Source organism: Aspergillus sydowii, assembly GCF_001890705.1.
Source record: "Aspergillus sydowii CBS 593.65 unplaced genomic scaffold ASPSYscaffold_5, whole genome shotgun sequence".
NCBI classification, from domain to species: Eukaryota; Fungi; Ascomycota; class Eurotiomycetes; order Eurotiales; family Aspergillaceae; genus Aspergillus; species Aspergillus sydowii.
In genome coordinates this window covers 1,934,838-1,958,298 of record NW_024467863.1, presented here as the reverse complement: position 1 = coordinate 1,958,298, position 23,461 = coordinate 1,934,838, and the positions used below count along the sequence as shown (strand labels likewise).

Below are 23,461 nucleotides of genomic sequence, written 5' to 3'. Positions count from 1 at the left end.
AGCTCAAGCCCGCTAGTCAGCAGCGTAAAAGCAGGGCATGCCTATCGCCGACATGACTCAACGTATCTACTACTTTACCTAATGGGCAACCTCGACAAACCTGCCTGGTTACAGCGAGCTCGACCATGAGCCCTCTTCGTGTCTTACATGGTGCCCCGAATTTGTCACCTGGGTGAGGGTGCTGCGCGTTTTCAAGGTGCGCGTGCGCCCTTTACGTGTAGTCCGCCTGACGCATGCTGCGAGGCTGAATGCTTTATAAGCCGCATTGTACCTGCTTCTGGATGCCTGTGAAAGAAATACGAAGCTTTGCCCGCTGCAGTTGCCCCGGAAGTTGTGCGAATGATGATGCGAAACGGGGCTGTTTCTTGCCACTGACTCTTTTTTGTAGGAGCCTGGAGCTTCCCTTTAAATACACCTCTCCCAACGCGCTCGAGGTGGTGTTCTGACACTGTAATTCGCTATGACCACCATGCCGCATTTCCACCATAAGAGACGTCACTCCTGGCCGTACTGCGGCGCGGGAATGCGTCTTCGCGAACGACGTAACCTGCCCATAATCACGGTGACAGCGCCGCCCGATGGGCTCGACATCGAAAGCCAGTTCATGACCCCGGTCCAGTCTGGAGACCTGCTTGAGGATGACGCTGCATCTGCCGGGATCATTCGTTCTCAGCCGGCTCATTCACGTCGACTTTGGCATCACTCTAAAGACGGAGCGAAACACAACCAGACCAGTGCTGCCACCGTATCGCTGCGCAAGATGATGCAGCCCCCACTGGACAGGGCCCGGTCACTGTTCGTTTTGCCCACAACGATGTCAGGAGAAACAATGCTGCTGCCGTACTGGGTTCATCGGCTCTCTGCGCATCCTATAGTCACCAACGACAATAGAAGACCTCGAGAGGGCGAGCGAGGCCGTCTGATGATCGAGAAGAATCACCGACGTTGCCACTCGGAGCGACCGCGCTCTTGGAAACAGCCAAGCGAGAAACTGTGGCCGCTACTGGAGGAATAGTTTGGTGTTGTTATTTCACTGCCCTGCATTTTTGTTGGTGTTTTGAGGCTTGATATTTTGCTCTGCATTGTTCATAGAGCATAACTGGCGTAAGGACCGAAAATCGCATTCTCCGGTCAGGTGTTTAGCTGTTTATTTGTTTCTTGCATGTTCGCATGGAGATTGTCACCTTGTTATGAAATAAAATGATTTTCCTTTCATTGCAGAACCACGCAACGTGCCGCGTAGGAGTACATTCGTTCTGAGAGCCGCAAGTCCAAGTGGCCGCGGAGATTGTTAGGTATCTGTTGCTTGACGCCCGTGCCGTCTCTGCCGAGTGCCCCGGACCATCTGCTGGGGACGGCATCCCGTGACGACAAAACGGGCACCAATCAGGGAAAGCAATGTCCGCGATGAAAAGACGCCAAGGAAAGCAGCTTGCCCGATTGTGTCATCCAGCAGAGAAACTGGAAAGCTGGAGCCTCAGCGTGACCGGAGCGAGGACAGAACGGGCAAAGTGCGCAGACCATGTGATCTGACTCAGAGACAGCCAATTGACCGTGACTCCGTGAGTCAATCCGACCGACAATTCTCGTCTCACGAATCACATTCCCCTCTGTGTACTCTGTACCCTCCATGCTTGTCTGGAGTTTGCCGTGTCCGTGTGGTTGCATGATGGACATCCAGTGGTGGTCCGGGTGTTCACCGACATGAAAGCCTCAGGAAGCGGCTGAAACGGTGCAAACGCAGCGCCGGCCTCCAGGCAGAAGCGGTCAAACTGCCGTTATCATGGGGCCAAAACTTCAGGAGACCTTCTAGCGCGAGCCCAGCAACATGGGGCAGGCGCCTGAAGATGCCATTATTGGCCGATGTCGACCCAGCGAGAACAAGAACTCGCACTAGGCCCTATTGATGGGCCTCCAGCGCACGTTGGCACCGTCTGATTTGTCCGTGATTGACCGTCTCTCCTGCCTTGTCTCATTGCCAGGTGCATCCTGATAGGTCCTCATGCCAAAGATTGTGCTAGCGCCTGCCCTACAAGGTCCAACTCCCCGCTTCACGAGGGTCCGGCGAACTGATTGCCCGGGGTGTTTCTTGGTTCTCGATGTCAATCACGAAGGAACGCGCGAGCGAAGGCAGCATAAATAATCGGCCAAATCCCCTCGTCTTCACAATCCTTCTTTTCTTCATACCTCAGACTACCCAAGGGATTAACTCGCCCATTATTTTATTCTTATACCTTCACCTGCAATAAGTGGTACTTCTAGCCTTCGTGCACTGATCACCAACCAATCCACTACCTTGTCCACAAACAAGCATCAGACGCAAAACCTTCATAAACCCCGCTATTCAACCTCTACAAATATGACATCCAGCGCACGCAACTCGTTCTCTTCCAACGAGGAGCGCCCCCGTCGCACCCACAGCCCTGTCCAGATGTCTCGATCAGGCTCCTCAGGCTCCAACCACTCCCACAGAAGCACTGACGACCGCCGGCGGTATGACAACACCGTCTATCACTATGGCCGACACTCAAACTACTGGCTCTTTGGTGGCTTCAGCGTTCGAGACACTGTCCGTGATGGCGTCGACTGGGTCCGCCAGCAGAAGAAGAGCTGAACGCACGCACGTCTCCTCTTCATCAAACGAACAATTTATCAACCAGACGATCTATCTATGACACCGTAAAATCAGCTCGGCAGCTTTCACTGCAACTTGCAGTCATGCGCAAGTTGAACATCAGCCTCCAGTACCCTTGACAATCCATTCATCCATCCGTCAGTCAGGCGTCTCTTTCGATCAATCGATCAATCAGTCACTTCAGAATGAAGAACGATGCGACAGCAGGGTTAGAAATAGCCCGCGAGCGGCTCTTCCAAGTTCAGAAACGAACGACCCCATGTGGAGAACTCGGCATCATTCCACGGCAATGGACAACAGTCCGCCCTGTATGAGGACTACGTCCCCCTCTCTTTACCACTTTAGGTAGTCGCTAAGAAATGAGAAACTCGTTCTTCAGCCCATTCATGGATTTCCCATTTTCCTACTCGTAATCTTTTGTGATACTTAGAGACTCGAATAGCATTAGTGCCCTGGGCATCGGCCAGATTTTCCCAAACAGAAAGACATAGATTTTTAATCCCTGTATTTACATGCCGACGGGCTACTTTTGGGGGGTTGGATGACACAGATAACCTTCTTGGGTAACTAAGGTAACCCTAATAATCTTGAACAGCGGAGATGCAAAAAACGATAAACGAGAGTCCAAGGGAGCAACGGAAGGAGGTGAAATTCATACTCCATAGATACTATCTATCACTTAGAGGCACCCGAAGTCCACTTAAAAATAGAACAAAATAGAACAGCCTCTGCACCTTGAATATAGATCGGCGACTGGTAGATGTACTCTTCGACAGTGTTTTCTCTTGAAGCGCTATCTATTGGGGCACAAGCTGACTCTTATTAATGAGGCTAGTAGTTTAGAGCATAGATTGGAAACTCTTATCTAGACAAGATGGTAAGGTTATTGTCAAGTACTGCAGGTGCTGTTCGCGGACATATCCGTTGTGAATTAAAGGCATTCATGTCGCTTTTGTGCGAGGAACCATAGTATATCACTAGGTGCATATGGAAGTCAATTAACGAAAAGATGTGTCTATAAAGACAGCAGTACGCAGATATGTCAGAAAAAGGAAATAGCTGATGAGCTGAATTCATGGATCACAGGCAGACTGGGACGGAGGTCCCGAAGCTTACCCTGTCCGTAAATGCTGTGAACGTTGTTCGTGTATGCGAGTTGTCGACGACATTCCTGCTGCTACTCTAGAATTGAAGAAAATGTAGGTAACTTGATAACCAGGCGAAATGAAACCCCGTCTTTCTCCTTAACACCCGAAGAAAGCTGTGCTAATGAAGAACGCCGCTGGGAACAAAAGAGAAAGCGTTTAAGGAAAGATGAGCCACACGGATTCAAGACGGCAAAACAATCGCCGGGATGACGATTAAAAATGCCTCCGAGAGGCCACTCAATGAGACTGAACATTGGATATCTTTATAATGCATGTTTAGGCCTGTTGCCATGAAGCAATGTCGGCTTGCGATATTCCGATATTCTCGGGGATTAATGACTGCAGTTTTGAGATCTGGCTTGGGGCTAAATGGTAGATATGTGTTAGCCAGAATACCTCAGAAATAACCACCGAAGGACAAACATGCATGGTTCTTTTGTTGGCCCCCTTCCTGCGGTTACTTACTTGGTTGCTGTGACGCGGCAGCGCCCGCGTGGACATGGATGACGGATGATTCGATAAATCCACGAACGGTCACTCCACTGGATGTATTGTTGACCAATGTAACTCGTAGCTTGTACTTCCCCGGGGTCGTAATCCTCAGAGGACCGAGTCGAGCATATCCGTTTGTGGTATTTCCCGCTCGGCTGCGTACACTTGTTGACACAGTGCCGGTCAGACCGCCAGAGGGACTGCTTCCGGATTCGTCTCGAAGAGACGCACCCGCACCTAACTGTTGCAATGGATCGCTGCTTGCAGGACCAATAGGACGCACCGCCACGATGACGGGGAGAGAGAAGGATACACCAGGACGAACAGATGTGGGAGGCGCGATCGCGAACGAGAGGCTGTATTCTCTGCTTGAACTCATTCTTGAATGGAACCGGAATGCTTATAATGATGATGGAGGAATTGAACGTGATAACCGACAGAGAGAGGAGGATAACTGAAAAAGTTGGCTGGAGATGGGGGTTGGGGGGAAAGTGTTTGAATCTGGTAATACCGAATATCAAGGATTAAGGTTGAAACAGAGAGGGAGGTGCTGCTATCCTTATATAGATGAAGAACGCTGATGTGCTTGAAAGAGTCAGGTCATGGTTTAAGGAGCGCGCGTTTTTGTGAAGGCTCGGCTTGGATAAGCTTTGGAGGTTCTTCAACAGCATCTGCGTCTCCAAACCTGCTTCATCTAGGTATCAGGAAAATAGGCGTTTGCCACACACGAGCGGCGAACCATGCCATGAGAGATCTGCAAAGGATGGCAGATGAAGCATAGTAGATTGGTTGGTCAGCGGATCATCTTTGGACGATAAAGCTGCAGGATGCAAAATGATCGTTTGCCGCGGATTGTGGGTAACTATTTGCCTTGAAATAGTGGAACTCCCAACAACGATCGGATCAAGGGGATCAGTTTGCCACACCATGAGGCTTCGACTCGCTGGACTTGGTGCTGGGCAGCAATATGATATGCTGTGCCTAATGATAGTTTGGCCCGGTGGTAAAACCACCCAGGGGACCATCAATGGTGTGCAGGCTTGCTTTTTCTCTCGCCATAGTTTGCTTTATCCGTTAAACCGAGACTCGGCCAACGTTTACCATTCCCCATCGACCCCCTTGATCCTGGAGACCTCCTTTGGTCATCGACCAGCGCTTGTAGACAGATTGTGCGAGTCGCTTAATCCGGCTGCGTGGATCACAGGCGGCATTTGTCAAGGCCAAGGACGAGATCTTGGACCTAGCACACACTAAGTTCGGGTATTTGGTCCGCCCACAGTGTCGGTCGATCCTCAAGCGAATCGCATGGCGCCGGAGTGTTTATCCATATTACTATAACCACGTTTTTGGTAGCAAGAGTAAAATGCGTTCCACCCCTTATAGTAGTCCGTGTTCGGAAAGTGCACCAGGCAATTTACAACAAGATTCTGCCATATTTTTCACGGGCAGCAAAGCGAGTGGGAACGCATGGTGGACTGAAATTCAGCTTCAACGCCAGGGCTTACGTTGACTCGTCGAGGCATGGAAACCTCTCCATCCAGCTGATTCGCATGCATTACCCCGTTCGTCGTCCTGGAGGGAATTAGAGTTTTGAAATAATCCTGCCTGCGCTATGCCATCAACCCAAACAGAACTGGAACAGCTGGAGAACCGTGAACTATCGCCGGGCCAAGTTTGAAGATGGAAATTTGCGGACAACACGGGGCCGAAACGGGAAACGACAAGCGGTGGAGCATTTGCGGGTCCGCAGACCAGGATGGCAGGATCAGATGTGACAGCCTGGCCCGACAGGCTCATCCCTGTCTCAATCTTGTTTGCGCCACACCACTGTAGCCGCATACGGTGTATCGTGGCGCATGACCCTAGTCTGTTGTTGTTTGGAGACTTAATCGAGACCCTCGTCAGAAGCTCGCAGCTTCTGCTTCAATGTTGCTGCCTTCTGTGGCAAATATCCACAGTTTATCTGACACGGAAAACAGATCTCAATGTGCAAGCAGAAGGATCTACTACCCGCAAGGTAAAACAAGAACGGCTTATTTGGGTGGCTCGCATGGAAAATGTGGAGGTTTTGGATCACATTCGCGTCACATGCCTTTGTTAGTAATGGCTAAGACCGCGGTCATTGGCAGCTCAGGTAATGTCAAAGCTCTCTATACAGTTTCCGTTCCTCTTTGTTAAATGTTAATAACGCAATACTGCCGTATTGGATCAACATCTTCAATGAGACCACCACATTCGACACCCGTGACGGTAGGAGCCATCCACCATACAGAGTCGAATAGCAAGGAATCGCTAAGAATTAGAGTGTATGGAGTAGGGAGTATACTCGTCAACTTGATCAGCCACATCTGCGTGGCGGTGTTATGCGGAGAGTGGCGGTGTAGTAAACTGAGCACTGACATCCATGGAGGCCCCAAAATAAACACTCACTCAAACTCATGAAAACCGGTTCGGGGACCAATAATTGAAAAGTGAGGCAGACCCCGAAGCTAAAACTTTCCAACAATAACAGGGCTGGTCTTTCCACCACGATTCCTTTTCATATGGGTGCCCAACTCCAGCACACCACATCACATTGGCATCTATGCCTCTCCTGTTTAAGATCATCGCCCATGAGATCCTGGAATCAAACATGATATGCAGATCCACTCGATCGAAAATTCGCAGTCTCGCATAATGCGTCCTTCGCGTGAGATCGGCGAGAACGTGGAAAGAATATCATTCCGGAGCATGAGATCGTTGATAGGTTCCTATTTGTCAGTAATCCACCAAAACAGCACTTGTCGTTCTGGTCCGGTCGTCCGACTGGATGAAACTGTGGCCTGATTGGTGTCACCCGCGTGGCCGATTTTCGGCATTGACCGAAGCCTTATCGTTTAACTCTAATTCTCAATACGTCGCCCGCTGTTCGCCATTGAAATAACATCAGCGGTGACACAAGAAGCCTCTCAACCGAGACATTAACCGAAATTTTGCTGCATATGCCATTGAAGCAAATGTATGATGGCCTCGTACGGATCTAGCCCGTGCACGTCGCCTCGCTTTCCAAACCGGAAAAGTACCTTTGTAGAGCTCCATCAGAGTCATGCCAGTCGACTCCCATGGGTATTGCGACCAGGCTCACCGATCCTCTGGTCGTGTTTGGATGCAGTAATGATGACGATTCTGTGAATTGTGTATGCTGATCGACGGAAGAAACGAACATGTATGCGAATAAAATCAGCTTCATAAACTCCAGCGAGCAGGCATCGTTCAATGTGTATAAGCGTGACCCTCTGCCGTGGTTGAGACATCAGAGAATTAAACATGTGCAGCAACAGTACTGAAACAAATCAAGTCGAAGCCTGGGGAGGCGCGACAAGAACTCGAATAGCAGTCAGCAAAATCCCAAAAAAGCAAGGGAAATGCCACAGCTTACCAAAAGGAGATGGTAGACAACACGGATCAGTGGCCTTTTCGTCGAGTTAATGGCTTGGACTGGACTTGAGTGAATAGTGGGGATCACTGCTGTACGGGGGAGGAAGGAGAAGTGAGGCGGCAGAGTGAGGCAACACAGTCAATGACCTGATATAGCACAGTTTGCATTAGAGCATTCCATCTGCGTCCAGCAAATATAACAAATGCCGATGATGTCCAACTTGGCGAGGAGATATGCTCGAGGTCAACGATCCAGGAACAAAATGGCGCCGCCGGGAGGGAATCAGTCGGACATAAGCGTTGTTATGTCCCTGGACCGGATGGCTGCGAAGTGGCCGGCGAGGAAAGGCCCTCCTGCCCTCTACGTCGCCCATCTATCGCGATGACACTCCCACTCCAACACAATAGAGGGCCCTGACCAACACATCGGCCATCAGCCTTCATATTGTTATCAGAATGACTACCTTGCTGTGTGAATCTACATTCATCAGATGGCACCTGTCCTTTACCGGCCTCCACCTACGACTCTGATCCGACCAACTCTGATTGCACCCCCAGTTACGCCTGTCCAGGCCACATCGTTCATTCCCCGCAAGCTTTTCCTTCAACTACTCGCCGGAACAGTCGGCATCTTTATCCTTACCGTCCTTATCTGGAAACTCCCTCGCTTCCTTCGTTCATTTACAAAGGCCAGAGTCTTGCGAAAGGGAAACGCCCCATCGACTCGCTACGCCAAGACCTGGTACGGCTGGGTGCCCTCCCAGCGACACGAGGCCAATAAGCAATTTCTCCGCAAATTTATGGCAAAGCTGGGCAGTTGGTCTTCTTGGGGTTCGGCGAGTGCTGGTATGGAATGGTTATGGTGGGACCCACGTCAAAGTGAACTCGGTGCATATCAGCAGAAAGGACAACAACGGGTACCTAAGTTGAATAGCTGCTACGATTCTGAAATGGCTGACGCCATATGGGACCCTACAAGTCCTTCCCTTCCTAGGCCTAGCTCGAACCCTGGGCCAGAGGCAGCCTCTTCCCCCTTTGCGACTGGAGCGCTTTTGCCTCCTTTCGGGTGTCAGTCTCTGGCTACTCCCATTCGAGGACCTGCGCGTATAAATGGATCTTTACAGGAAGGCCTCCACAGTAGGCTTCTATCGAGATATTCTACAACCCCTCGATTACAGCGTGCTAGATTTTCTGAAGAACTCGGATCAGAAACAAGCTCATACGTGGTCCCGCCTACCAGACAAACATTCAGCACGTTCCCGCGGTCCCTTGTTTCCCAGAGCGCCAGCCGCGTCCCGTTGAGATTTATGAATTATACCCAGTCGTCACCACACGGTTTTTCTATGCCATGCCTTGCACAGCGTAGAGGCTTCCCGATACCCACACAGTTATGTCGAGACATGAACTTTCAGGATATCGACAGTGCAGAATCCGTGCCTGATATCTCTCCAGTATATCGTCGCTCGCGCAAGTACCAAGTTTGGTCTGCTCGAATGGGGATGCAGACACTCAAATGCGTTGGATACAGCACTCACACCCTCCCAGTAGCGCCTCCGGGAAGCCCAGAGTCTGCAGTATTGAGAAGCCTCTCGCTCGATTCTACTGCGTTTGAGCGTGCATACCAATATCAACGAAATCGAAAACAGACATCGTCCTCGGACATCAGCGATCTGATTCTCTGCAGCCCTGAGCAGCAGTTCACGGTCAGACGACACGTATTACTTAATGGATACAAATGTGACACAAATACACGAATTCAATGGAATTCATTGCCAATCATGCGCGGCCATTTGACTCCATTCGGTCGTCCAACACTTCTTACCTGGCAGGAAGAGTCAATGGGAGATCAAGCGTCAGCCGTCAGGTTTCAAACAAAGCATAAGAAACCGGATCATCAAAAGCAGAAGCACTCCTTTACAGGGCGAATGCCGCATTTTGTAACGCAAGCCAAAGACTGGAGCAGTTGGGAGGTGCGATTAATATTCAACTTGGACCGAAGACTGGAGTGGATCTCGAACCAGTTAACTCCAGGACAACGGCCATTTCATTTCGCCCTGCTTGCAAATCATTGGTTAAATAGAAACACGTGGATTGTTTTTGATCCAGTCTCCCGCATCCCTCTTGAAAAGAGGCGGCTCTGGGGGGATCCGCGATTCAACGTTCCATATCCAGCCCCAGAGTCAGCTCACTCTCGGGGTCCGAAGTATCCGAAATCGAATCATCGACCAGCCCAAACTCCCAAACTTAACTCGTGGAGACTTGCGGTGAATAGGCATAGGATGGCATCCGGGCTAAAGCCATTCACTAGAGGAATTGAGCTCTATGAGAGCTCAGCTGAGGACCCGCCGGATGGTAAAATCGACCCAGACTGTTGGCTTATCCGACGGCCTCCGCAGGGACTCGGTCTATCTGCTCGGCAGCGAGAAAAGTATTATGAGGGCGGAGCAGGTTGGCAGGAAAAGTGGAGTGACTGGCAGAGAATTAAATCTGGGTACCGGGTTCGCAAGGCAATATATGAAGGCCGAGTAAATAGGACGAGGGTGAAGGAGATTGCTCATGGCGTAGCTCGATATTGCCGACAAGTTACTTGGAGATCCAATGATTCCGACGCAGATCGCTGGCTGGATGGGAGAGAAGAACTAGCGACAGACGAATCGGCCTAAATTGGATATATCCAAAAAACAAATAACTCCACAGACATTACAGAATGTGTGCCCGTACAATTCATCTTCCGAACCTGGTCTCACAGGTTGTAATGCAATCAAGCATTGAGAATCCGCCCATTAGACCCATGTGTCGACTCACGAAATCACCCAGGTCCCCCAGTTACCCAATATGTCATGAATCTGAAATCAAATCGGACATTGTGTTTGAAATCAGATTTTCTGCACCGCAACCTCGGCATTCGCCGAGATCGCCCCATGGCTTCAACATACGAGGAAGCGGTGGAATCGTACAATCTCGAGTGTAGGTAGCGTCACACATTCTTTATCGTAATCGCGGATATTGAACGAGCTCCTAGCTGTCGATTGCGTCGACTATTGCTTGGTTTTCGCGTGCTGGACTGGGGGAAGCCGGAGATTTTCTGTTGCAACTTGAGATCTCTTCGAGGGGCCCAGTATAACGCCGCAAGACTATCGTTTAGCTCCAGTATAAGTGATAGGCTTAGTTGTATACAGGGCGCTAGGACACGAATCATCTAGGTTTGTTGGCCCTGAAGTATTCCCACATTTCGTAAAGAGAAGTTGTAGTCTTCATAGAGTTGTTTGCACGTCATCCAGTCCTGGAGGCTAGTAGAGAAGACGGCGAAGTATGATCATTTGCTGCTCTAGTCTTGCCATTTTCCCGGCCAGAAATTCCCAAGCTGATAGTATGGAAATTTGATACCAATATCTTCTTCTTTTCCTTCGCCAATAGCATCTTCAGCGCTCTATACACTCAGTGGAGAGTAAACGAAGGGCTCAAAGACTCATTTCCATAAACGGGAGACGGAATTGCATGGCAAGGAGAGGTATAACGCCCTTCAGGTATACCGCGGTCCCTGCAGAAGTTCCGGAGGGGGAATGGGTATCTCCCTGATGGTGAGGAGTTGGGACATCCATCGAGGCAGATTCTTGGCAGGTACAGACATAGGGCCAAAGTTAGCAGGGGTTAAGGGTAAAGATACGACAGTATGATATTCCGAATTGGGAATATAGATAGTTAGATGTTAATGTATGCTACAGGTGATAGGGTTTTAATCGATTTAAACCCATTCTCAAAGGTACGCTTTCAAAATTTGTGATGACACGTCAGGCCATTGCCCTTTATCTCGCAGCGATTCCAAGCAAACGCACTGCAGAGACGGTCGCGAGGAGTACTCGATAATGCTTGTTAATGCTTAAACATAGGACATTGCAAAGGCTAGGGTACACAATGCAGACAGGAAGTGATTCTTTATTTCCAAAACTCCGTAAAACCCCACATAATCTTTCGCATCCCGATTCCTTCCTCTAGCGGCAGGTGTGGTGGTGCAAAGAGAGGCATATAATACAGTAATATCGTAATATCGACAGAAGATATCCGATAGCAGAAAGTAGCTAGTAGGCGAGGTACGGCGCGATTTCGTGGTTTCGAAAGACGGACTGCGACGTCGTTTAGAAACCCGGGGGGTTAACCCGCTGACTGACTCTCGTCCATTTTGGTAGTTCTAATTAAATTCCTTGTTAGACTGACATCCCAGGCCCTTTGAAAGCCCTCGGTCTCCGAAAAAGATGGAGCAGAACCAAGCGGCGTGGCGTAGTATGACTTACTATGAATGCCCTTGCGGTACGTCTTCTCCTTCTTATCAAAAAGAGTGTACTTGTCCCGTGGCAGCATCTCCTCCTCTCGCGGCATTTCCTTGTACCATCTCTCAATTGCTTTTGTGGTCTCGCCGTTTCGGCGAAGGGCTGTGCTAAGGGTGTCAACTACGCGGTCAACAGAGCGCAGGCGCTTGCGTTGGCGGGCTTTCTGGGGCTGCGAGATGCGCCATGGGATTTTCCTATGCGAGAATGGATATTAGAGTTGACCATTGTTGTATTTAAACCCAGAGGAGGTCGCGTGTTCAATGTGGGTGCGCCGAGACCGGGATGGGAAAACCTGGGGATGTGCAGGCATCCGGTGAGGAAACGTACCAGAGAAGACCCGAGAATAATGGTGACGAGGGCTTGAACATCTTTGCTCTATGATGCGAAAGCAGGCGGTTGTCGCAGTCCCTGTGATGGTGAACTTCACGGAGTCCTGCCTGCACGGAAAATCCCGTCGAGGTTTCGGGTGGTCCGTGCTCCGTCAACCTCCGCGGCGCAACAAATTCCCAGAGGCCAATGATGTTGCCGATTACTCTCACGCCCTTTCCCCCGGCCTTCTTCACCTCGCTGCATTTCATTCCCTTCTTCATGATTCCCCATTACATATACTACCTGGTTGCGCTGTTTGTTTCTTAATCTCTTTTGCACTTCCTATGGAGACCCGATAGAACCGACACTATGTCGCGGCAAACGGATTCCGGTTCAACGGGCGAAAGTCCCTCTCTCTTTTGGAGGTCGCTCTCGGCCACCACGATATTGAGCGTCGCGGGGTTGTGCCGGTCTTTCTTGTATGCGTGCAGTTACCCCGAAACCCATGGCCTGGAGCAGTTCCTAGAGCTCCTTGAGTCGAGAAAGGATCCGTCGCAACGCAAGAAAGGTTTACTTACAGGTACTGCCATCTATTTCTGTTTGCTACGCGAATTGTGCATGTCTAACGCAATATATTATTATAGTCTCCAACCACATTAGCGTGTACGTACGTATATGCGCCTCACGATCGAGGCCATTCGATCCTCTACATACTCCTACGATAGCGCTGACCGGCCCGCGACAGAATGGATGATCCGCTGATGTGGGGATTTCTTCCCTTGAAATACAACTTTGGACTCTCATCATCGAACAGAAGATGGGGGCTGGCTAGTCATGACATCTGCTATCAGACGCGGTATGGCTGATGTTAAATTGTTTTTAACAAATTGATGGTTCCGGCTAACTCTGCGCGTTGGAAGACCGTTGGCCTTGTTCTTCACAATGGGCCAATTGCTACCCACTCATAGATCTGCCCATTCGCAGCATGGTGGTATCGCGCAACCAGCTGTGACCCAAGCGATTCGACTCCTATCTAAAGGACCCTTCCCCGCCGAACCGCACCTTGCTTTACCCGAGCGTCAAAGCTGGAGCTTGCAAAATGTCTGCGTCGACCCTTTTTCCGATCTTCCTACGGCTTACACCACAGACGGTCATGATTCCCACCTTGCGCCATCCGCATACTCCTGCAATTCTTTCTCATGGGTTCATATTTTTCCAGAAGGAAAGATCCACCAAGCTCCGTCCAAAACTATGCGATACTTCAAGTGGGGTGTTGCTAGGTTGATACTCGAGGCGAGCGAATGTCCCGACATTGTTCCGATTTGGTTAGAGGGATTCGATCAGGTCATGCACGAGAGCCGTGGGTTCCCGCGGGGTGTCCCGCGACCTGGAAAGGAGGTCAGTGTGACGTTTGGACAAAAAGTGGATGCCGAGGCGGTATTTGGCGAAATGCGCAGTCGATGGCAGAAGATTAAGGCGAAGGCCGAGTTGGCTTCTCCAGAAACGCGCGATCTTCCGCTCGGTGCTCTGAATGACGAGCTTCTGTATGGGGCCGAGGCCGTCGAGTTACGGAAAGAGGTAACGAAGAAGGTCAGGGATCTCGTTCTCGAAGTTCGACGGTGTCGGGGACACTCCGATGAGGATCCTAAGGCAGGTCTCGTCGAAACGTGGATCGAAGAGGGACCGAAGCGCGAGGGGAAGATGGAGGATGAATCATGGGTTCGGGATGTATGAACTTCGACCTACTGTAAATTAATATGCAACATGATAGACACAATGTACAAAATCAGATTAGACCTGAGAAGGCAATGCCAGACAAGCTGAGCGTGGTGTGCACAGAGCATGGGGCGAATTGCGCGATGACTCCTGCTATGACTCTTTTGACTCCGCCTCGGTCTCAGTACCCCTCACCATCATCCTTTTAACTCCCCATCGTTCTCTTTTCCTTTTTCTTTCCATCACCTCAAGCACCTATGCCCAAGAAACACCACAAGAATACGTTTTCAAAGCCCGTCAGCACCCCTCACCATACCTTAGCCACTTCGAGCCCCCGCAGCAGCCACAATGATCGATTCCGTTCACCAGCATCGCCGAGCGGGGAACCCGAGCAGCCTTCAGTCAACGACCTGATCAGCCACCTACGCCGGACACAGGTATCGCCATCATTATCTACTAATAGTCGCAGTGTACCCCGGCATGTAGTACCTCGGTCTGTCCATCCATCTCTGCGGAACCTGCTCGAACTCCCCGAAACTCCACCGCCACGCCCCCGTCCAGATGCTCGCCGGACTGTCATCGGCGGCCGACGGGTGAGACGCATAGCTGGTCCGCCTCCACCTGAGAGCTGGCTTTCGGGTGATACCGGTGCAGAGGACGCTGAGAAAGCTGAATTGGACAACGCTGAAATCGCGAAGGTCATCCATCGCCTTGAGCGCCTACCGGACAGGGAGTTTCCTGCGAGGGGGAGCTTCGTACATGTGTTGATGAAGTCAATGGCCATGCATTGGGCGTGGCATGTTGCATATGATGGGCAATTCCTTGGCTTATTGCCTACTCATATTAAATTATTTCTTCTGAGCTATATTGGATACTACTCCAGAGAACAGTCTCTAGCGGGGTTGATGCGCGGTCTCAAACCCCTATTCGACAACTCGGCTGCGTTCGACAACGAGGCGCAGGATCGGATGGCTGACGGTGATTCAGATGTTACGCACCTTGATCTCAGCGGCGCGCTAGGGCGATGGATATCCTTGAAGCAGCTCTCTACGGAACTATTTCTTCCGAAGAAGGCGCCTTCTCAGAAGGACACCGCGAAATCGGTCCCTCTGTCTTGGGAGGATGAGTACGAGGACAGCGCTGACGCCGGTCCCAGCAATTCTATACCCAAGTCATTGCAGCCACTACGTTTTGAGAACTTACAGTATCTGTCTTTGGCACATCCTCACCCGTCGTCAGTAAACTGGAACTCGCTTATTAGTCTACTTTCTCGTTTATCAACGATCACGCACCTCTCTCTAGCGCACTGGCCAGTCCCAACAATTACACCAAATGCTATCAATGCTACCGTCAGACACCCAACACATAGATCTCTCACCTTCGCCTACGGTGGCACCGACTCGTACTCAGCAATGGAGAACAACTGGGCTGAATCCGCCGGCATCCTTCGCAAACTTTCACGGGTGACATACTGCTTGAAGTGGTTAGACTTGGAAGGCTGTGGCGACTGGATTCCAGCACTCAATTGGGAAGGTGCCGGTCTCCAGGGCGAGACATACTCAGCAGGTCCCGAATGGAACGGCTCATGGAGAGACATCGAATGGATTCGTCTCGGGCCGGGATGGCTCCCATATGTCGATGACACTGGAACTGTCACAGATAGCGTGGTGGACCTTGCATCCGAAACGAATGCCGCCAATCCTCGATCCTTAGCCTCTTCTGCCCATGCCCCAACGGGCGTCGCATCAATCGAATCATGGGACGTCGATGAAGAACGACAAAAATACCGAATGGCAAAGGAGCTAGAGCGGTTCCGAGATCAGATGCGCGCCGCGAAGGAAGTCCAGCGGCGGGTATTGCGGACTAGGAAAAATGGGCGCGGGAAGTGGGTTCATTTCTCTTTTGGCTTGGAGGAGCTGGCAGATGATGTTCGAGAGAAACTACTGGGGCCGGAGTTGAGAAATACATTTCTTTGAATGGCTCTTGTATGATAATTCTCTTTCATATTTATATAGAGAAAACAACATTCAACCCTTCATCTCCAACCCCGCGGCGCCTGATTACTTTTATATATGCTACTTTTCAAAAAGCGCCTTAAATGCCAATCTATGTCTAGCGAATTTTGATTCCTATATGCACAAAAATGATATCACGTGCAAGCTTTCCGCTTCTACAAAGTCACAACTACCCTTATCCCTTCCTATAGACATAATTAGATAACTCACTTCCTCCCCCGATTGAATGTCTTCAACGGATCAACCTTCCTCCCAGGCTTCCCCCTGCCACGATTCCTATCTCTGGCTTTACGAATCCGATTATCACCACCAGTCTTTCTAAACCCAACGAACCCAACATCGTCACTCGAGATCCCCTTCTTCCCCTTTGCCGGCATCAAATACTCAGGGATGTGCTTAAGATGCGGCTGAATCCGCGCTGAACGTAACTCGCCATCGTGACGCAACTGCCTCAGCTCATCGGGATTCTCCTCGAAATGGCGCTTCAGCTTCTCGCTCTTTACTAGTTCCTGGCGGATTTCACGCGCACGGGCTTCCTGAATCGCAAGGCGGGTGATGGAGCGCAGGGCATCAGACATACGGTACCGGAAGGCGTCGACCTGGGTCATGTCGAAGTGGTAAGGTTTGACCTCGTGCCCGAGTTTGGACTGGCGCTTGACGATCTTTTTCAAGACGGATTCGTCGTGCTTTGCTGTGGGAATTGAGGTGGGTCTATGCTTGCCGAAGTTCTCTGCGGGGACGACGAAGGAGAGGGCCATTCCTGTTTTGCCGCCGCGGCCTGTGCGGCCGATGCGGTGGGTGTAGGATTTGGAGGTGGTGGGGAGGTCGAAGTTTAGGACACAGGCGACGTTTTGGAAGTCGATGCCGCGGGAGATTCCGTAGTCCTTTTCCTTAGAGGTAACTTTGCGACGTTTGTCGGAGCGGTTGTTGGAGGTTGATGGGGCCTCTTGTTCGTCTTCGTCGGTTGAAGGGTTGGCGTCGTCTTCGACTGCTGGTTCCTTGGATTTTCTTGACGATTTGGATGCGCCGAGGACCTCTTGTTCGTCGGCGGCAATGATGATGTCGTAGACACCCTTGTTGAATTCTTCGACCACGTGAATACGTGAGTTTACTGGTAATTCGGAGTTCAGAACACAGCTCTTGATTCCGAACTGTTCCAAGAACAGCTTGAGACGGTAACTTCGGTCAATATCTCCGACGAATATAATAACCTTGCCCTTGATCAGCTGCAGCTTGAAGATAACATATGTCAACAGAAATTTCTCGTCCTCCGCGCATCTGTTTCGACGTCAGCTCAAGTAAACGATTGTAGTCATGACCGGGATTTACTCACTTAACGACGAACTGGCTAACGCCGGCACCTTGGTCATCCTTCTCCTCCAACTTCAAAATTACCGGGCTGCGACAGAACAAACCCTTCAGGGTATCCACTTCCGCGGTGAGGGTAGCACTCATGAGGAACGTTTGTACGCCCCGCGGAACTGCTTTGGACAATGCATTTATATCATCTTCATAACCATATGAAAGAACCAAATCCGCTTCGTCAATGACCAAATGTGTGAGGTTCTCCAAAGAAAGTGCCGACGTTCCAAGATTTGCAATGACACGAGCTGGTGTCGATACGACAATATCCGGGTAATCTGCGAGCATTGACTTTTGAACGGCGTCCGAAACCTTCTGTGTCAGATTCACCGAGCGAACATCCTTCCCGCAAAATGCAGCGAATGTGGTGACGACCTTCTGGACTTGCTCCGCGAGTTCTCGAGTGGGGACGAGGACGAGGCCGGTAGTAGCCTTTAGTGAGGGATCGATCTATAAAATATACAATAAGTATACACTTCAACGCGTTCTACAGCCGGGACATAAGAGGAGACATAGAGATTACGAACCGCTTTTTTCTGAAGAATGGTTTGCAAAATCGGAAGCACATATGCGGCTGTTTTGCCAGAGCCGGTTTTTGCACGCGCTGTCTTCGTCAGTATCCTCGACAATAAAATCGTACAGCCAACTGAACATACCTAAGATGTCCTTACCCTGAAGGGCAAGGGGGATAGCCTTCGCCTGTACAGGGGTGGGCTTGCTGAACTTCTCTTTAACCAGGGCTTGGCGCAGTCGGGGATCGAGGCTGAGGCTTTCGAAGTCTTCTGTGATGTCGGCATCCTTCACCTCCTTAGCCTCGGCAGCATCCGGAGATGGGATATCGTTGGCGTCTAGCTTCCGCTTCATTTTTCCTGTATGTCAAAAGAAATGGCTGAAAGAATGGTCTCAGAATCAAAGATTCAAGGCGGGTGAAGTTTTGCGTCAGAAAATCTATATGGCGGTGAGTTTTCTCGCGGCAGTATTTTTAGCGTCCCCACCCCATGACCGGAATTACTTTATCGGGCTTAGCATTAGTCACAAAGAAGTATATCGACTTTATGTAAACAACTAAATTTCATTCAATGACTAGACATTCTGGTTATACTATAAAACGCGATGATGCAAGGAAACTCCTGAAGTGTTAAAGACCAAAAAATCAGTGAACTTCCTAATATCAATAACAGCGTATGTTGTAGCCCTGGCATCGCAAGACTTTCATTAGTTGCGGATCTTGCAGACGTATATTCTCAGTCTCATCCATCGTGCAAACCGTAATTTTGCTAACGTGTCGTATAAAGGAAAGGTCAACGTTGACATCTGATAGTGTTTTGCATCTTAGCAGAAATATGCACAGTAAGAATGAGCAGAACATTGGTTGGTGTTATTAAACCAAGCTCCTCATTTCATCTCGAGTGTACTGTATAAACCTTGTCATTGATCTGCTTGTTATTCTTCCAATTGGAAGTACTTTGACGTTGTGCTCGACAGTGTGTATCTTGCCAAAATCCAGCCTCGACATATGATGGATTGTCTCATCGCGCGAGTCAGCGGCCACCTCCAGAGGTTCCTTAATCATACGTGGCTCGTTGGGCGCCTGGAACGGCGGTGTGCCCCGCAGATATACAATTGCATGTGTGTTAGGGTTCACATTTCGCTTTGCGACGCCACGGTTGCCATACGTACTTATGGGGCTGGGTCGCACAGTTAGCTCAAACAGAATGAGGAATCAGACATCGGACACTCACAAACAGAATGAGTTATTGCCGTTCGTGCTGAAGACGACCATACGTCGAATAGCGCTATAAATAAGCTCGTTAAACCGTCCTGTAAAGGTCGGACCCCTAGTAACAACGGTTCCGTTTCCGGTTCCATTTGACACTCCAAAATTCTCGTGCCATAGAATTGCGAATATCTAGCCATAGTTAGGTATGATGAAACGACGGGGCAGTCAATGTCCTTCCACATACCTTTCCGGGGGAGTAGTAGCTTCTTGGTTGCAATACATATCCTGAGATGGGGGTTATTACTCATTTGCCCTCGTGGGGTAGAGTGAAGAAGATCTTACGCGGATCCAGAGTAGAAATAACAGCAGGGTGCTAAATTTACATTAGAGGAATTCAACCGAACTTCACAAAGAGGATTGACTCACCTCCGCGCAGATGATTGACTCTGAACGATTTGGCCCTCCCCTGGGGTTGGGCTGGGAGTCATACTGGTGTCCCGAAGATGCCGGGTGCATGTTTGGATCAGAGAACTGGTCATTTGGGTTTGAATATTCCTGGTAATCCTCAGAAGCCCGTACATGATCGTGACTGGGTAATGGACCAGCAGAGTCATGATAGAATGGTTCATAGGACTGGCTATGGCCCTGGCTAGCATAACCCGAGACATGGGTGTATTCGGATCCACCAACACTTTGTTTCAGGGTTAGCATGCAAACGAACTCAACATCGGAGCCTCAGTTACATCACTCACTGGCCTAAAGACGGGGAGTAGAACTCTGGAGGTACGGCGTCACCGACAACGCGTGGTCGCCGGTCATCATTGCTGTAAGAGGCGTCGAGGTAGGCCTGACCATTATATCCCCGAGACATGGAGGAGCGTGAGCCTAACACGGGGTAAGCTTATTTCTTCGTCAACAGAGAAGCGTTACTTACCTGTTGGATTGGTATAGGAGGACCCATCGAAGTGATAATCGCCGTCATATCTGGGAGGCATTTTGCGAGCAGCATTCGGGCTTTCCAATTGTGCCAAGCAACAAATTGAAGCGAGGCGCTATCCCGACTCTCCAACCCTCAGCCAGGATGCAGTGAGGAAGTGCGTGCGTCGAGAAGTCGACCGGACTGAATCACAGCACATGCTTTATACCCTGGTCCCTCAGCTCTCGAGCAAGTGGCAGACTGCCCTTCCGGAATAAGACGAGATGAGGCTCTTGTCAAGCAAACAACCCCCGCTTCGGGAGTATGGAATGCATGCCCATCCTGAGTTGTCAACACATGACGCGAACAATGTCCTGCTAGGCCGGCTCGTGGTTGGGTCGAGGGAGATTGTGGAGGGAGGGCCGCCGATGCCATCGGACGGGAGGAACTGGGATTGCGTCCACTAGTCCCCGGTCGATCCAACCAGACGGAGTGCCCCCACGACTTAAATCACACTCGCCGCTCTCCCTCGCTTCCCTCCCTTTCAGCCCGGATCAAACGGAGTCAGCTCGCTTCCTGCGTCGTGGTTCGCTGCAACTCGTCGTCATCGCCCGTGATGATTGATGACACCCTGGGCGTCTCGGCGTGATCGGATACTCCCGCATGCTGCGACATGAGACGGCAGACACTCGAGACGCCGTCCATGGTCCGAATCCTGCTCGTGATTCTGTGAGAGATTCGAACGGACCTCTCGTGGACGGTTCTTCCGCCTATGAGACGCTCAGATGCCACAAACCTTGCGCAAGGCGGCCAAACGACGTGTCCGATGCAGTCGCGAGGGTTACACATTGAGCCACGGCCGTTCTTTGTCCACTATTGGACTATAGGACATTATTTGCTTTATTGCAGTTGGGTTGTCGCTTCCCAATATCAGGCTGATTATCCAAATTTGGGGCCGGAGCAGGCGTGCGAACCTTGCAAGCCTTCAGATGAAAGCCCCTTCGCTCTCACGGAGAAATCCGTTAAACCTCGACGTTGCCCGCGGCTCCTCTGAGCCACCCCCTGACACCCCAAAAAATCTGTCTTTACGTGCTCTCCACGTGGGTCGGCCCGTAGTTTATCACCCCACAGTGAGTCGGTGACGCCCCTGGGCATGGGGTCACCACCATGGTCGACTTTCGAGCCCCCGACGGCGCATTCTTGAGCTGGCGCGCCATAGCAACGAACTTTAAGAGGGGAATGGGATGGGTAAGGCTGTTTACTTGAGCGCACACTTTCCTCAGGTCTTCAACTTTTACAACTCGCGCGACACTGCTAATAATAATGTATGTGGAGGCGCTCCAGTATCGCCGAAATAGCAAGACCGACTCCGCACTTAGGCTTGAGAGCCAGCACGGCGAACCTCTCCCTGACTCGACCGGATTTCTTCATATCAGCGGGTCCGACGCGCAAGGTGTCCTTGCCCTGCCTGCATACGGCTCCCAACAACACTCACCGGACTCCGAGCCTATTGGGCCAACACTACCTGACCCTAAGAATCGGGGAATTGACGAGGAACTGGGCGATGAACAGGAAGATCATACTGCACACACCGCAGACCATGGTGATAGCCTGAGAAACGCTCAAGGGGCGCAAATTGTGAACATCTATAAAAGGCTCGATGACTTCTCTGCGCTGAGAGTACACGCCCGCCAGTCACGTATGGCACTGAGTTACAAGCGAGACGACGAAATGAAACTCAGAGTGGAACTCATGAAGCGCCTAAATGCCTTCTTTGCCAACTTGGACCATCCCGAGGCAGAACCCATTATGCAGGAATATGAGCTTCTTCAAGCAGCCACAGAAGATTATGTGAAGATGGAAAATAGTTACCGTGAAGAGGAAGACCAACTGGAAGAGCAAGAATACCTTCTCACGGTGTCTATGGACGACTTTGCGGACTCGTTCAATAAAGGGGAGATACCAAAGCCCCAAAGTTATACACGATACTCAAGCCCAGACACGGAAAAAGAAGAGGAGCCCATGAACGAAACTCCAAGTTGTATAATCACTTATCTCACCAGCATAGCGCAAGAACGGATGCTTCAAGAACAGCTTGTAGAGCTCGAAGCAGAGTGGTATATGGTCAACGAAAAGCGGGCGCAAAGACAGCGGTTAAACATGCCCCTGGATCAAGAATCCGCAGAGTTTCTGCAGATATTCGGTGAAGAACACAACAATACATGGAAAGATCTATATAATTCACAGATGGACGTGAACGCTTTGCGCATGATTTGCCTAGAGCAAGGTCATAGGGACTTCGATTATCAAGATCTCTCTTCCCTCCACTCTTATCATCCGTACATCGGTGAACACACATGGGAGCCGGAACCAAACCCTTTAAAACTCCCACCCCAAGAATTGACAGTATTTCCGGAAGAAAACGGCGCATTATCTCTAGGCAATAATGAATATCCGGAGCTAGAAAGTGATATCCCTGATATAACGCCAAGAAGCCAACACCAATTCAACGAAGCCCTCCAAAAAAGGTCGTCCATCAATTCTAACGAGTACATGAACAGATGGATGCTCCACCAGCTACGAATCTCATCAGTTAGCATATGGAGCCTTATTCGCTCGTCTTTCTGGACCCCACTTCGCGAACAAGGCTGGCAAGACCAAGATATCGGACAGGCTGTACTCGATACCTGGTTCTTCGATGAAGCGGCGCTGGCGCCGTCATCGTATAACGCATATTTAGACGACAACGACGACGAAGAAGATACCATGGTCGGCCATGCAACGGGACGCAAAAAGGATGTAGTGGTGAGAACCCAGTCTTTACCCTCACCACCATCTTCACCACGAACGTCGGCCCCGAAAGTAGGCAGCATGCGACCGCGTTCCAGGCCTTGACGTTGACTTTACTTTCTTTTCCTTTCCTTTTATTCCATATATATCCGCTCGATACTTGCATACATTTTCCGGTCCATTTATCTTTGCTGCGACTGCATTTTCGCCATCTTTTATTTTCATATGTCATCTGCATCAAGCGTTGTCTACATACAGGGGCAAGCATTTGGAGGGTTCATCAATTTGTTTAAGGTGCTTTCTCGGTTCTGTTCAAGGTTGTTATTGTATTATTATTAGAAGAATATTCATCGGCTTTCGGTTCAGCATTTTCAGCTAGTAACTAACCATTCACAGTCAACCGGCGATTTGAACTAGAGTACTTCGAAACAAAAGTTCTACACAAAGCAAGGTTCTTCAGATGTGGCCTTAACCATATGTATGTCTAACTAAATACAACGTAGGAAGTAAGAAAACTGAAGGGGAAGAACTGCTTTAGATGTAGAGCTATCAAATAATACAAATCCCGATTCCATATCCATATCCATATCCATCCATTCCCGTCATAATATAA

The 23,461-nt window shown here is 50.2% G+C and overlaps 9 protein-coding genes across 9 annotated transcripts; 4 read left to right on the top strand and 5 right to left on the bottom strand.

Moving 5' to 3' along the window:
- Window positions 1-469: 469 nt before the first annotated feature.
- Window positions 470-1,015, top strand: ASPSYDRAFT_58301 (uncharacterized protein; the record flags this gene model as incomplete). Its single annotated transcript, XM_040849509.1, has 1 exon — window positions 470-1,015. One exon carries the CDS (start codon window positions 470-472, stop codon window positions 1,013-1,015), a length of 546 nt encoding a protein of 181 aa, XP_040702947.1.
- A 3,039-nt stretch (window positions 1,016-4,054) lies between these two features.
- Window positions 4,055-4,768, bottom strand: ASPSYDRAFT_45559 (uncharacterized protein). Its single transcript, XM_040847068.1, has one exon. It carries the CDS (start codon window positions 4,652-4,654, stop codon window positions 4,241-4,243), a length of 414 nt encoding a protein of 137 aa, XP_040702946.1. The 5' UTR covers window positions 4,655-4,768; the 3' UTR covers window positions 4,055-4,240.
- Window positions 4,769-8,183: 3,415 nt separating this feature from the next.
- Window positions 8,184-10,355, top strand: ASPSYDRAFT_31754 (uncharacterized protein; the record flags this gene model as incomplete). The annotated part of the gene is made up of 1 exon (XM_040844908.1): window positions 8,184-10,355. One exon carries the CDS (start codon window positions 8,184-8,186, stop codon window positions 10,353-10,355), a length of 2,172 nt encoding a protein of 723 aa, XP_040702945.1.
- On the bottom strand, window positions 10,302-10,996 carry ASPSYDRAFT_45554 (uncharacterized protein). Its single transcript, XM_040847067.1, has 2 exons — window positions 10,715-10,996; window positions 10,302-10,659 (listed from the first exon to the last, which is right to left on the bottom strand). Exons 1-2 carry the CDS (start codon window positions 10,889-10,891, stop codon window positions 10,531-10,533), a joined length of 306 nt encoding a protein of 101 aa, XP_040702944.1. The 5' UTR covers window positions 10,892-10,996; the 3' UTR covers window positions 10,302-10,530.
- Window positions 10,997-11,828: 832 nt separating this feature from the next.
- Window positions 11,829-12,388, bottom strand: ASPSYDRAFT_58298 (mitochondrial 54S ribosomal protein mL60; the record flags this gene model as incomplete). The annotated part of the gene is made up of 3 exons (XM_040849508.1): window positions 11,829-11,881; window positions 11,985-12,214; window positions 12,348-12,388. 3 exons carry the CDS (start codon window positions 12,386-12,388, stop codon window positions 11,829-11,831), a joined length of 324 nt encoding a protein of 107 aa, XP_040702943.1.
- Window positions 12,389-12,568: 180 nt separating this feature from the next.
- Window positions 12,569-16,021, top strand: ASPSYDRAFT_203126 (uncharacterized protein; the record flags this gene model as incomplete). Its single annotated transcript, XM_040843827.1, has 6 exons — window positions 12,569-12,909; window positions 12,974-12,992; window positions 13,075-13,185; window positions 13,298-14,057; window positions 14,155-14,229; window positions 14,312-16,021. The coding sequence occupies exons 1-6, from the start codon at window positions 12,699-12,701 to the stop codon at window positions 16,019-16,021; spliced, it is 2,886 nt and encodes a 961-aa protein (XP_040702942.1). The 5' UTR covers window positions 12,569-12,698.
- Window positions 16,022-16,266: 245 nt separating this feature from the next.
- dbp9 (ATP-dependent DNA/RNA helicase) lies at window positions 16,267-18,286 on the bottom strand (the record flags this gene model as incomplete). The annotated part of the gene is made up of 4 exons (XM_040844907.1): window positions 16,267-17,338; window positions 17,394-17,872; window positions 17,950-18,026; window positions 18,079-18,286. 4 exons carry the CDS (start codon window positions 18,284-18,286, stop codon window positions 16,267-16,269), a joined length of 1,836 nt encoding a protein of 611 aa, XP_040702941.1.
- A 182-nt stretch (window positions 18,287-18,468) lies between these two features.
- ASPSYDRAFT_999397 (uncharacterized protein) lies at window positions 18,469-20,239 on the bottom strand. The gene is made up of 7 exons (XM_040853284.1): window positions 20,077-20,239; window positions 19,895-20,027; window positions 19,569-19,833; window positions 19,485-19,515; window positions 19,387-19,427; window positions 19,165-19,331; window positions 18,469-19,110 (listed from the first exon to the last, which is right to left on the bottom strand). The coding sequence occupies exons 1-7, from the start codon at window positions 20,135-20,137 to the stop codon at window positions 18,804-18,806; spliced, it is 1,005 nt and encodes a 334-aa protein (XP_040702940.1). The 5' UTR covers window positions 20,138-20,239; the 3' UTR covers window positions 18,469-18,803.
- An 831-nt stretch (window positions 20,240-21,070) lies between these two features.
- On the top strand, window positions 21,071-23,300 carry ASPSYDRAFT_45547 (uncharacterized protein). The gene has a single exon (XM_040847066.1). The coding sequence runs from the start codon at window positions 21,382-21,384 to the stop codon at window positions 22,951-22,953; it is 1,572 nt and encodes a 523-aa protein (XP_040702939.1). The 5' UTR covers window positions 21,071-21,381; the 3' UTR covers window positions 22,954-23,300.
- The last annotated feature ends 161 nt before the right edge of the window (window positions 23,301-23,461 follow it).